Source organism: Gadus chalcogrammus, chromosome 6 (assembly GCF_026213295.1).
Source record: "Gadus chalcogrammus isolate NIFS_2021 chromosome 6, NIFS_Gcha_1.0, whole genome shotgun sequence".
In the NCBI taxonomy this organism is placed as follows: domain Eukaryota; kingdom Metazoa; phylum Chordata; class Actinopteri; order Gadiformes; family Gadidae; genus Gadus; species Gadus chalcogrammus.
Window position 1 is genome coordinate 2,074,862 of NC_079417.1, and position 13,670 is coordinate 2,088,531.

General features: G+C 46.0%; 1 protein-coding gene across 1 annotated transcript; it reads left to right on the forward strand.

Moving 5' to 3' along the window:
- Positions 1-224: 224 nt before the first annotated feature.
- LOC130383710 (butyrophilin subfamily 3 member A1-like) lies at positions 225-11,773 on the forward strand. Its single transcript, XM_056591449.1, has 6 exons — positions 225-464; positions 603-677; positions 3,272-3,601; positions 6,824-7,111; positions 10,538-10,624; positions 10,709-11,773. Exons 1-6 carry the CDS (start codon positions 461-463, stop codon positions 10,732-10,734), a joined length of 810 nt encoding a protein of 269 aa, XP_056447424.1. The 5' UTR covers positions 225-460; the 3' UTR covers positions 10,735-11,773.
- The last annotated feature ends 1,897 nt before the right edge of the window (positions 11,774-13,670 follow it).

Consider the following 13,670-nt stretch of genomic DNA (forward strand, 5'->3'; position numbering starts at 1 on the left):
ACTGTGTTAACCACAAATTGACCTCCAAGGCAATTTTTTGCACAATACAAGATTGTATGTAAAAATCGAGTTCAACATCGCACCTGTGGAGGGCAGTAATACGCTAAACAGCTTCTGTCGAAGTCTTACAACAGGAAGAAGAAGAACTCGCGGGAAAATCAACAGAGAAATTCAACAGAGATTTTCCCACTCGTGGGAAAATCAACAGAGATTTTCCCACGAGTGCCCGCCATGGAGGGTTTCCGCGAGGTTCCGGATGTTCCGGTGAAGTAATGTTGGAGATAAAACCACTCGTCATTGAGTAGTTATATGCAGTGACACTTTCGTTCCTAACGCGGTTGTGTGTTGGTTTTCGTTTTATTGTGTTAATGCGTGGATTGCGAGGGAGGACGCTGTTCTACTGCTTTGCCCTGGCCGAAAGCTAAGGACTTTTGCATTGCGATCTCTGCTGCTGCTGCGTATGGGTAATTAATCTCTGCACCACATCTTTGGGAAAGCCCTCATACCTGTGGACGCACTACAAAGCCCTATCGATGTAGATGAGGCATGTCATGAATACTACAGGATTAGGCTCAGTTTGTGTTTATGTGTTTTATCTCCAGCCTCCGCTCCCCTGAAACAGAGGCTCTTCCGGGTACTTCTCCTTCTCCTGTCGCTGTTCCCCACTCTACTCCATGGTAATGCATCCCTTATTACACATTTTGATACTGAGGCGGTTTCATCACGACAAAATGTTAGTACTAGACTCAGAAGAGTGTATATGACATGTTACTAGACTCAGACGAGAGTGTACAGGACATGTTACTAGACAGACGAGAGTGTACAGGACATGTTACTAGACAGACGAGAGTGTACAGGACATGTTACTAGACAGACGAGAGTGTACAGCAGTGGAGGCTTCTCCATTGAGGAGAGGGAGGAAGATCCTCCCTAACATTGTTGAGAATAAAAAATGTAGATTGCCCAGACTATTGTAATGAATTAATGCCCTTAAATATGACTACTTTATTTTCTTTGAATATATAATGTTCGTTTCCCTGGGTAAAGGGACATTAGCACCCCCTATCGCCTATTGACAATTACTTCAGGGAGGAAGGTCCTCCCTCCGCCGCCGTTCACTCCCATTCATTTTACCGAAAGTACTGGCGGCCGGTGGATAACATGGGTTTCAATGGGAGAGAGGAGGAAAATCCTCCTCTGAGTGGGCGGGACCTTAAGGGGTCTGATTCGCGCAAAAATCTATCCGTCTGCGCTATGAACCAATAAGCAGGATCCCTGGATGTTGAGCAGTGTTGCCAGATTGGTCTGATTTCCCACCCAATTGGGCTACTTTTAACCATGTTAGGCTGGAAAAATTATCATTGGGCGGGAAATCTGCCCAATCTGGCAACGCTGTCAATAACAAACCCGGTCTGCATTGCCGCGGTGCTCAGTCAGAGACGCAGAGCAAGTGAAATCTGCGATAGCGAGATCCTAAATGCACAATGGAAACATTGGAAACGGAGGACATTGTTAACGTCTTATTACAAAAAGCATTCCATTCATTCAGTTACAGTGCTAAGTTAGCGACCAAAGAAAGAGGTAGACCACTTCCCAAAATCAAGGTCACCAGAAGTAATGGCAACGTCAGTGTTGTGAGTGCTACATGGTTTGCTAGGTACGCATGACTTACTGGTAGCATTAGAAGCAATTGTAACTGAAAATAAACATAGCTAAATAACTTCAGTCAGTGAGGGCAATAATAGGCTCAGATTTTTTTATTTACTTTTACAAATCAATAGTAGGCCTGATTTGACTTTCCTTCTCAAATTACAGTGATGCCACTGGTGGCTTTGTATACATTTTGTTCACATAACTCCCTCCCTGCTATTTTGTAGTTCACCAAAACACCCTGAAACAACTTGAGTCTCACATTCTTATGCCACCATACACCAACAGTGCAAGCAGGCCAATGGCAACCAAGCGCGCAGTCCTTCCTCCCTCACTTTAAAAACCACCAGCCGCCACTGGTGTACAGGACATGTTACTAGACAGACGAGAGTGTACAGGACATGTTACTAGACAGACGAGAGTGTACAGGACATGTTACTAGACAGACGAGAGTGTACAGGACATGTTACTAGACAGACGAGAGTGTACAGGAGGACATGTTACTAGACAGACGAGAGTGTACAGGAGGACATGTTACTAGACAGACGAGAGTGTACAGGACATGTTACTAGACAGACGAGAGTGTACAGGACATGTTACTAGACAGACGAGAGTGTACAGGAGGACATGTTACTAGACAGACGAGAGTGTACAGGAGGACATGTTACTAGACAGACGAGAGTGTACAGGACATGTTACTAGACAGACGAGAGTGTACAGGAGGACATGTTACTAGACAGACGAGAGTGTACAGGAGGACATGTTACTAGACAGACGAGAGTGTACAGGAGGACATGTTACTAGACAGACGAGAGTGTACAGGACATGTTACTAGACTCTTGAGGAGTGTACAGGACATGTTACTAGACTCTTGAGGAGTGTACAGCACATGTTACTAGGGCTGCTCGATTATGGGAAAAATGATAATCACGATTATTTTGGTCAATATTGAAATCACGATTATTCAAACGATTATTTTCGAGTTTGAAAACATGATGTATTTATTCAGCATTTCTCCCAAAAAACACTTTTGTAACTGAGAACTTTGAATTTTTGACTTAAACAAATACACAAAATGGTCAAAAAGAAAAATATTCAAATCTAAAATAATGTACAGATATGTATCCAGTTGTTCTTTGTGATCGTTTGGCGCTAAAATCGAAATTTGATTAATCGCCCAGCCCTAAATGTTACTAGACTCAGAGGTGTTAGCGTACATTTTAGATGGAAAGTGATTTAATGGATGACATGCTAGTCATATGGATTGATCCTGGTCCAAATCTCCACTCATAACGACGTAGGGTAGGATATACATATGGACTCAGATTGCCCTCTACATGTCTACGGGCAGTTTGGATTAGTCATTTCAAACAAACTTTCTTGCTTACCCCCAATATTTAAAGTTTTGATACTGGGCCCAAACACGGTACTTCGGTTCCTTTAATCTGTAAAGAAGACCCTATAATTAGTTGGTCAGATTTGAGGTGGAGTTATATCATCATATCAGATCTAACTCTGATAGAGGAGCCCAGAGAGAACACCAGAGATTGAGGGAGCAAAGGTTTCCTATCAACAAACCCAGTCATGAGTGACGTCATGACTTTGTGTCTTTCTAATATAGGTCAACTTCTCACTACGACGGCGCTGGTCGGGGAGGACGTCACTCTGTCGTACGACCCGGAGCTGTCCACAGACCTGACTGAGACGGCAGTGAAATGCTACACGGACAAAATGCTCAATGACTTTGTCTTTTACAAGGACAAACCTCCCCTCAGTCCCCTGGACAGTGAATCACTACTGAATCCCGCGTACAGAGGGAGAACGAACCTGTCAGCCGAAGACCTGAAGAGAGGAATCATCTCCCTCAGACTGTACAACGTCACACGGGCCGATGAAGGGAACTACACCTTCGTGTTGCCCTCCTTAATATACAAGATCCAGCTTCTCATAGGTGAGAATGCTACCAGTTGGCCGGATAAGATGGACTTTAAGTGTGTGTGTGTGTGTGTGTGTGTGTGTGTGTGTGTGTGTGTGTGTGTGTGTGTGTGTGTGTGTGTGTGTGTGTGTGTGTGTGTGTGTGTGTGTGTGTGTGTGTGTGTGTGTGTGTCAGCGATGGAAATTAACACCCGCCACACGCCATTTGCGGGTGGATTTGTATGGTGGTGGCGGGTGAATTGTGTCACTTCACCCGCCACTGTGTCGGGTAGACTTTCCAATCAGGTCCGATCAAATTTGCATATTTAATACATTCGTTATACGGCGCTGCACAGTTCCAAAACAATTACCGCCAATATCCGGCCCCCTTCTACTTCTACGCCTCTTTTGCTGAATTGCGACTGTCAGAATCCGGGATAATATATCGGTAACAGGGCTCTCAAGTCTCACGCATTCGGCGTGAAACACACAAAATTCAACCCATGCACACGCTCACACGCCACACTTCGCATTTCTCAAGCAGAGAAATTACCAGGATAGCGCCTACCAATTTGGGCCGCTATTTAACAGTGTTACAGGTAGGGATCAAATCGGTTTCCCATACGTAGGGTAACCAGATGTCCTCTTTTGCCCGGACTTGCCCTCTTTTTGAGACACTTTTAAAAAATGTGTGGCGGAATTTCAAAATCGTCCGGGATTTTATTAAAGCCTCATATATGTTTACATTGAATATGCGTTGCATTCCTCTGGGTCGTTTACAAACTAGTTAGGCTACGACCTCCCCTACTCAGTTCTGTTTGCTTTGCATTGGTGGAAGTGAGTAGGGGGAGTGGTTAAGTAGAGCCTTCAGATTGGATGGTTTGACTTTAGAGTTACCGTCTTGTTTTGTATTTATTATTTTACCATTTTACCATTATTGTTTTATAGAGACAAACATTAACAAATTTCTCCTAGAGGGGATTGATAAAGTTCTATCTATTGAACAGAAAGAAACACTTGGTCATAGTTTACACACTTTACCACAGCATTGGCATGAATGCCACAGATATATTATCAGCATTGGACTGAATGCCACATAAATATATCATTACGTTTTAGGAGGTTGCAACGTTTAAAAGTTCAGAGTATAAAGTTCAAGTATTATGCCTCTACTTGTATTGCTTAAAGGAGAAATCCGGTTTAAAATGGATCTGGGATATGTTTAAGATGATAACGAGATGGGATGTTCGTTTGGGAGCACAAAAGCGCATGTAAACGCATTCTTAAATTGGCTGTTTTTAGCCGATTCTACCAAAACGCTATAAACTGGGAACCATGAGGGCATCTTGTCATGGAAAAAACAAAATCGTTATTTTAAACAACTTAAAAGGCTAGAAGTAGCCCGACACTTCTTTGATAGTATAATATGGGTCTTAAAATATAAAACGAGTCATTGAGAACTTTGTAAGTGTACAGATTGTTTATTAAAAAGTACATTTTATACACACAATACCCTCAGTAGATCACCCGTCGACGCCATTTTGTTTTCAAGACTCGATAAGTAGATTGAGGAACACAGATTGTGACATCCGTCAGCAACACACAAGCTCTGTGTTCGCCAATCTACTTATAGAGTCTTGAAAACAAAATGGCGTCGACGGGTGATCTACTGATGGTATTGTGTGTATAAAATGTAGTACACTTACAAAGTTCTCAATGACTCGTTTTATATTTTAAGACCCATATTATACTATCAAAGAAGTGTCGGGCTACTTCTAGCCTTTTAAGTTGTTTAAAATAACGATTTCGTTTTTACCATGACAAGATGCCCCCATGGTTCCCAGTTTATAGCGTTTTGGTAGAATCGGCTAAAAACAGCCAATTTAAGAATGCGTTTACATGCGCTTTTGTGCTCCCAAACGAACATCCCATCTCGTTATCATCTTAAACATATCCCAGATCCATTTTAAACCGGATTTCTCCTTTAAGCCAATACCCTTTTGATGCAGTGTTTTTTCTGAATATTAGTGTTTAGGGCCAATTATGCTTCTATCATACGTTAGTTAGCATGTCTTTGGACACATTTGTATGCAGTCACATGTAATTATAAAAAGACAAATGTTCCTTCCGACTTATGATGGTGTAGCCATGCTTGTTGTTTTATTGTTAATATGTCAATTAGTTTTTTAATGAAAATACTTTGTATAGATGAATTATCCCCAAACTTGTCATCGTAACACCAACTGATAGATAGATAGATAGATAGATATATACTTTATTAATCCCGGGGGAAATTCAAGTATCCAGTAGCAGCCGGAAACACACATAAAAACAGTGCAGATGCAGTGCAAAAATACAGATATAAATAAATATAAATAAATGAATAAATAAAATGTCCATTGTTGTTATCTATTGTCCTCCCTGCCTTTACTGGGAGCTGTTGTACAGTCTGATGGCCAGGGGGACGAAAGACTTTTTTAGTCTATTAGTGGAGCTGGACTGGGACAGCAGTCGGCCACTGAAAACACTCCTCTGCCTGGTGAAGGTGTCATGCAGAGGGTGGTGGGTGTTGTCCAGGATGGACAGCAGTTTGTCAAGGGTCCTTCCCTCTGCCACTGTCACCAGAGAGTCCAGCTCTGTTCCCACTACTGAGCCAGCACTCCTCACCAGTCTGTCCATTCCAGTCCACATGATGTGTATGAAAAACACTTTTCTTATCTATTGTTACTATTATATTGTTTAAAATGTACGCATATATTAAAAAAATATATAGCGTATAAAAAGTGGCTGGTAAAAAAGATGAATGGCTGGTAGGTGTGTGTGTGTGTGTGTGTGTGTGTGTGTGTGTGTGTGTGTGTGTGTGTGTGTGTGTGTGTGTGTGTGTGTGTGTGTGTGTGTGTGTGTGTGTGTGTGTGATGTTACATATTCTACCTTTGAGGCCTTAACACACTCAGGCTTGAACAGCACAACTAGAGGTGTGGCATCATGGTAGTACAATGAGCGATAGGTTTAACTCCAGATAAAACAAATACAATATGATTAAATATGTGTCATCTAGCCATCTAGGCCACGATCAATGCTTTTTCTTTCTCTCTCTGTCTCTCTGTCTAGGTTGTCTTCTTTGAGATATTGTACTCAATGAATGTAATAATATTGGGTTACTCACGTATTCTCTCACTGTGAATACTAATGTGAGGTAACAATCCTTAGTTCTTAAAGTGCTGACCCTACCCTGACCCTACCCTGACCCTACCCCCAGGTGCCGTGTCCTCCGCTACCATCACCCCGGAGGAACGCCACGACTGCAGCGGTCTGGTGCTGAGGTGTGACTCCGTGGGCTGGTACCCCCGCCCACAGCTCTCCTGGTGGACCGATGGAGGCCGCCTCCTGCCTGCTGTCACCATGAACCCCACCCGGGACCCCACCGGCCTGTACACCATCAGCAGCACCGTGGAGGTGGAGAGCAGCCAGGGAGCCGGGAACTACAGCTGTAGAGTTCACCAGGAACGGTTCAACCAGACCAGGGAGGCGGAGATAGCCATTCAGGGTACGTCCTGTCAAGTCCTGGGATGAGCTGTCACTGAGGCTGTTACACAAGGGCCTGGCAGAGGGATGTGAGGGTGCACTCACACTGGGCCATCTGTACCATGCCAAAGTCCGTTTCACACCTGTACCGTGCAAATCTAGATCGTTTGGTTGGTGTGAGCACGCCAACCGTACTCAAGTCCACTTCAATTCCGTGGCCTGAGGACACTTGGGAGAGGTGTGCTCAGGCCACGGTACAGATGCTAATGAGCCGACACGCATCGGCTCATTAGCCGACCCTGTTCGTCACGGCGCCGGCTTTCTTTGTTCACTGGAGAAGGCGAGGCTGCGCATGGAGTCTAGACCTCTTTGGAATAATTTGCACACTCCCGAATGTTTTTATTTCTTTATGAATGAAGACATCCGCATGCAAGAATAAGTTCACTTCTGAGTGTAGGCTACAAACGTGACTAACTATTTACAAGTCAGGGCTCCAGACTAACTTTTTCCTTGGGTGCACTGGTGCGCCTACATTTTTAATTTGGGTGCACCAGCACGTATTTATGGTTTACCCAAGTTTTGAGTTGTTGAGGGGGGGGGGGGTTGGACCGTGCCTGCCTTGCGCTGAGTTGTTGAGGGGGGGGGGGGCAACCCTGGCAGCTGCACCGGTTGCACCGTCGATATTTACGCCATTGATTAATAATATCTTGACCATTAAATAAATGCAGAATCTGTATCTCTCATAAAGAATATCGTCAGACAATGCCAAGGGATCGGTTCTGTCCCGAAAAACCCTCTGTCTCTGGAGAGACGCCTGTACGATAAGTGCGTCGAGGTCCATGGGAACACCCACAAATGGTGACGCAATTATCGGAGGAGGGGCTAGGAAGCTGCGCACGCCGATATAAGCAGCCGATCTCCGGGTAGACTCGCTGAAAAGCTGCTCCCGACCAGGTTTGGTTGCGAGCGTAAGTCACCATGGTGATACAGCGACACTTAAAGAGATCGACTTTCATGGTACAGCTAACCCAGGCTGTCAGCTCAACATACCTCGCTAGCCCTCTAATCGAGCTTCGTAGTACAGGCCCCTTGATTGGGCTTCGCGGGTTTGTTTCCCGGCGTTTCTATTGTTACCGGTCTTGCGTGTTCCAACTGTTTATTAGGTGTCTCGCTGAAAAAAAATTAATAATAATAATTACACCAGATACATTTTCAGTCGCACCGGTGCGCCCAAATAAAATATTTGGTCGCACTACCCCAAATTAGGCGCACTCTGGAGCCCTGCAAGTGCAAAAACGCCACCATTTTCTTTATTTTGCTGACCACTTGTTTTTTTACCCCAACAGAAGCCATTTAAGGACAGTTCCTCTGCGTCTCTCTCGTAGATTGCACCGTCTTTCAATGTCTTTGTTTAATACGACTGTATCACCTTCTCTCACATGATCAGCAGCTCGCGGATTTCACTTTCTCTCAAGTTAGAAGTAAACTGCTCATGATCATATCGTATGCGTTGTCTCTGTGGAGACAGCGCAGCAACACCACTACCCAAGCCCCCCCCCCCCCCTGGAACCGCGGAGCCACTACAGAATGAAACCCAATAAACCACCAATGTGTGCAGGGTCCAGGAGGGTAAATTGGGGTTCTAGCTCAAGCAGGCAATTTACCTCGGGCAGTGTAAACGCGCGGACCGTGCCGCGAAAAAGGCGTGCATAAAACGGCCTATTTGGCAGTGTAAAAACGCTCAGTGAGAGAGGGCTGTATCTGAGTAGAACGGCTCCAAATAAGCAACAAAGTCAGTAAAGTGTCAACTGTGTTCTCTGTGTTGTTCAACTAAGCAGGACGCTCAGTGGTGACATATTACGACGTGATGACGTTTGTACAAGAGGCTACCGTACAGGGACGCAGGAAGTGGGGTGCTCCGGGTGCTGCCGCACCCCCTCTAGTGGACAACAGACGCAACTACAACACTTGAACTCAGGCAATGCCGCAGGTTTTTTTTTTTTTTTTTTCGTCATCCGATTACATACAGCCAGGGCCGTCGGACTGCGGGGACAAAGGGGAGTCCTCCCCCCCCCCCCGTCAACAACCTTGGTGCTACGGTCCTGCATACAGCACCCCCCACTTCATATGACTTCCTGCGTCCCTGCTACCGTACTCAGGCCCAGTGGAGATTGCCTAGTGTGAGCACAGGGCAGGGCACAGCGGGGGGGGGGGGGGGGGGGGGGGTACAGATGGCCTAGTGCGAGTGCGCCCTTATAGAGGTGGGTTACAATGTGTGTTATTATGTGTTGTATTCAGAATGAGATGTGATAGTTTATATGTAATGTTATAGACCGATGTGGTTTTATAGTAGGGGATGTGGTGTTGAAGTAGGATGTGATGTTCATACTGATGTCTAAGCAGTATGGGGTACGGCGAGTACGCAAGTCTATGTGCTGCTCCGATACCATCCCGTGACTCAGGCTCCTTTACTACACCGGAGAAGAACATCTCAAACACTGGTGTTATGCTGCGTTCGTACGGTCGGAGGTTGAAAGTCGGAATGGGAAACGCGTCGTCTCAGACCTACGTGTGGTCGAGCTACCAAGTCGGAAAAACCATGGACGCATAGACGCTTAACAAGAAGAATACAAATGTATTATTATAATTGTAGATTATAAATGCAAATGATCTTTTTCTGAAAAAAGAAAATTGTGCACAGTAATGCCGCTTTTCCACCGCACATGTAGCTCGACTCGACACGACTCGACACGGTAGCAGCACGGGTCCTTTTCCACCGCAAATAGTACCTCCTCGACGTGGGCGGGGTCGGCTGCGCGAAAGGGCCGTGACGTTTTTTTGTACGCGACGCAAACAACACCTACGCAACCCACACATGGACAAAACCCACATAACAACAATGGAGGACATCGATGCGATGGTATTCGTGTTCGTATTATTAGCTGGCATGTTGAAGAAGTTGAAGAAGTGGAATATGTTGGCTGCGGCGCTGCTATGGCTGTTACCAGCATGGTTGCCATGTCGCTCTCGTGACTTCGTCACACTCTCTGGCCAATCAGTGGCCGGCCGTCTGCCGACGTCACCTTTTAGCATCGGCTCAGCTCGCTTGGAACCTAGAGCGAGGCGGTACTAGAAAAAGCAGCCACTTCAGGTACCAGATACCATGTTTTCGCGGTGGAAACGCAAAAAATGCGAGCTGAGTCAAGTCGAGTCGTGTCGAGCTGGTACCATGCAGTGGAAAAGCGGCATAAGTGAAGCTACTATAGTACTGTCATCATAAGAGAACCCTTCAATAAGAACAATTGCTACCAGTAGTAACAATGCTAGATGCTGTATTGGTATATACTCGGTATTGGCCGATACTCAAGTTCGGGAATCGGTATTGGTAAAATGGTATCGTAACATCCCTAGATGTTATAAAGAGACTGTTTATGTGCTTGCCTTGCAGAGGACCAGTTCCCGTCCTGCTCTAGTCCCTACTTGTGGTTCGCTGTCCTGGCGATCCCTATCGGTGCCTCTGTCTTGGTGGTGATCGGTGAGTACGTTGTACCTCTAGGATGTTCATCATGATATGAAGTGTGTTCCAACTACATGCTGACCGTCACACTGTTCTCTCCAGCCAAAAAAATAATCCAAATCTTCTGAACCGGCCGTGGCCGTCGAACAACTCGGGCCTGTTGAAGACGCTATCACACTAGTGTAAGGGTGTTTTTTTTGGTGTCATATTTTGCACTTTTATTACTCCATAATGAATTTAATTTAACTCTATCAATCAATGTGCTATTTACTTTGTAGCGTACCCTTTTGAGGTTTTAAAGGTTGTATCAGCGATGCTAGGCCAAAACATAAATGATCACGTTCATCTGATCTCCCCTCACGATCCGCTAGCTGCCTGCCCCATAAGCAGGCCGTCAAAAAAACGCGTCTCTGTAGGCAGCCTGTGCTCCGAGATGTACACAAAAATAAATAGTTTCACCAACCATTCAAAACCAAAATAAATAGTATTCCAACCAATCACCGACAAGGGGTGGGTGTTGTGGGGTTTTGCGCTGCGTTCATGATAGTTTTTACTGGATGCACGAAACACGGAAGGGAGGGGCGAGCTGGCTCTGTTTGTTTGGGAAGAGACGTCCCCCAACATCGCTGATACAACCTTTAACCAAGTATTTATGCTTTCATGAAGCTCCTTGTAATAAGCTTACAACGCTACCAAAAAACCCTCAAATCCCTGGGTGGCTGTTTTCAGTGTTGGTATGTCCGATGGTTTCTCCCAGAGTACTGCTGTTGGCCCGTGTACATGAAACTGTTTAGGGCCGCAATATACAGTCATTTTAACTTAACCTTTTATTTTTTAGGCTAATGCGTTCTTTTAAATCATGTTTTCATTGATTCATGCATCGTTTTTGAAAGCCAGTTTTATTTGATTTTATGACATGTTTACGTGTGAAGCACATGTGTATGAAATGATACTTGAAGGCCAGACTGGTCAACACTGCACCATCATTAAACACCACAAATCACCGTCAGCATGTCAAAAATCACAGCCCCGTTTTGAAGTATTTGAAGAGTTTACCGTTTGTAATCTGAATCTGACTTTTTAAAAGATCGCGCTGCTCAGTTTACAAATATAGCAGACAAACTAAGCCTGCTTTCAATGGTAAACGCATTGATTCAATAAAACTGTTTGCCATCATACCCACTTGTGTCATTATTTCATGGACTGCACTTAATTCTTGTGAAGAGAGGTTTTGCACAACTGTAATGGAAAATTCCATATTTTTACATATTTTTACCATTTTATCATTGAAGCTGTTTTCTATTCCTAGCCAGCCCATCTGTTTTCTAGTGTTATCTAGCTCTCTTTGTGGTTCACCTTATCCGGGGGTGAAGCATTGAGCCCTGACGCATTCATCTGCTTGACGAGTTGAACTCTGAACTCTGTTCTTCAGGTTAACATCTCCCTCCTTTGATTACTGACTTCTGTTCAGAGGGGGTGAACCTGTTAAAGGGCTCAGTGAGTATATTGTGGGCCCTGTCCGCTAGAGAGCAGACTGGTGTATGCATACGTTAAATGGGTTTATTTAGGCAAGTTCAATATAGATTATAGTTCAAAAGTCGAATGAGTACTTTTGTCCTTTCGATTTCTTACAGGTTGGTCCGCTGTTGGCCGTACACGCTAGCATTCTGCTAATGTATTCTAATTGGTCAGGGACGGACTTGCAACTGATTACTACCAGAGACGTCGCTTGAGGGCATCTGAAGCTAAATCAGAAACATCTCAAAGAGGACTTTCCATCGAAGTTAATTGTTATATATTATATATAATTTGTGTGCTGAAGTGCCACAGTGACTCCCCGTAAAGCAATTTCTAAGTTTACTTATCTGGTCTAAAAAATCTGTTCAAAAAGAAGATGACGTCACATATTAGCATGCTGTATGCAAAGTATGTGACGTCAACGTCTTTTTGAAAGGATTTTTAGAACATAAGTCAACTTAAAGTTTTAAGATTCAGCTGAGTGTATTATATTAGCACCCCCTTTTGAATGCAATGTTCCAATTACTTGACAAAAAATGACACCCTGAGGAAAGTGGAATTTGAGGATGAAACCCCAGACTCCCATTCATTCCAAGTACCCCTGACTGCAGCCCGCAGACGGTGATCAATGTGGGCGGTGCTCAATGTGCCAACATTGTGCACCGCCGCCCACATTGAGAGACCTTGCAGCTTTTCACCGCCCCCTGGTGGCAACGACAGCGGTTAAGCTGCAGAAGTTCTCCGGGGCAACACAGCTGGAGCCATACCTTGCCTAGTTCCGGCTTGCAGAGTGGCACAACGGCTGGGCTGCCGAGGAGGCCGTCGTCCACCTTGCGCTGGCCTTGGAGGGGACGGCAGCCCGGGTGCTGCTCGACCTGGACCAAGCAGACCAGCGAGACCTTCAGGCCCTGATCAGAGCACTGGAGAGGCGGTTCAGTGAGCGGGTCTTCAGCAACCAGAGCCGGCAGTCGCTGGCTCCTCACCGCCGCAAGGAGGAGGAGAGCCTGGGGGTCTACGCTGCTGATGTCCAGCTGTTGACCCGACGCGGCTGCCCAGAATTCCTGCTGCACGGGAGGACCTGGCGCTCCACGCCTTCCTGCGGGGACTGGTGCCGGAGTGTCTTGGGCAGCATGTCCGCCTCACCGAGCCCCAGACCCTCGATGCAGCTCTGGACCAGGCGGAACGGGCTGAGGTGGAGCTGTGCTGCCGTCGCGGTGGTGCATCCGTGGACGCGGCTGGGGCAGCCCTCCCCCCGGCACAAAGAACGCGGGGGTCAAGTCCAGGCAGCGGAAGGACCGTGTCCGGATGGCCCCCCCCTTCCCGCCACTGAGACGCCTGGGGCTTCCCATGCGCTGTGGCTGCATGACTGGGCTGACCGTGAGCCGCAGCAGTGTGGGCAGCTGGCTGGTCGAGGACTGCGGGTGGACGGGGCAGGGTGCCACCCATCCTCACCCTGCCCACTCGGAACTATGTGTTGGGTGTCCCTCACTGCCAGGTCCCCCACTGGCAGTGAGGGACTACTAGCCCTTCCGGGATGAGCTAAACG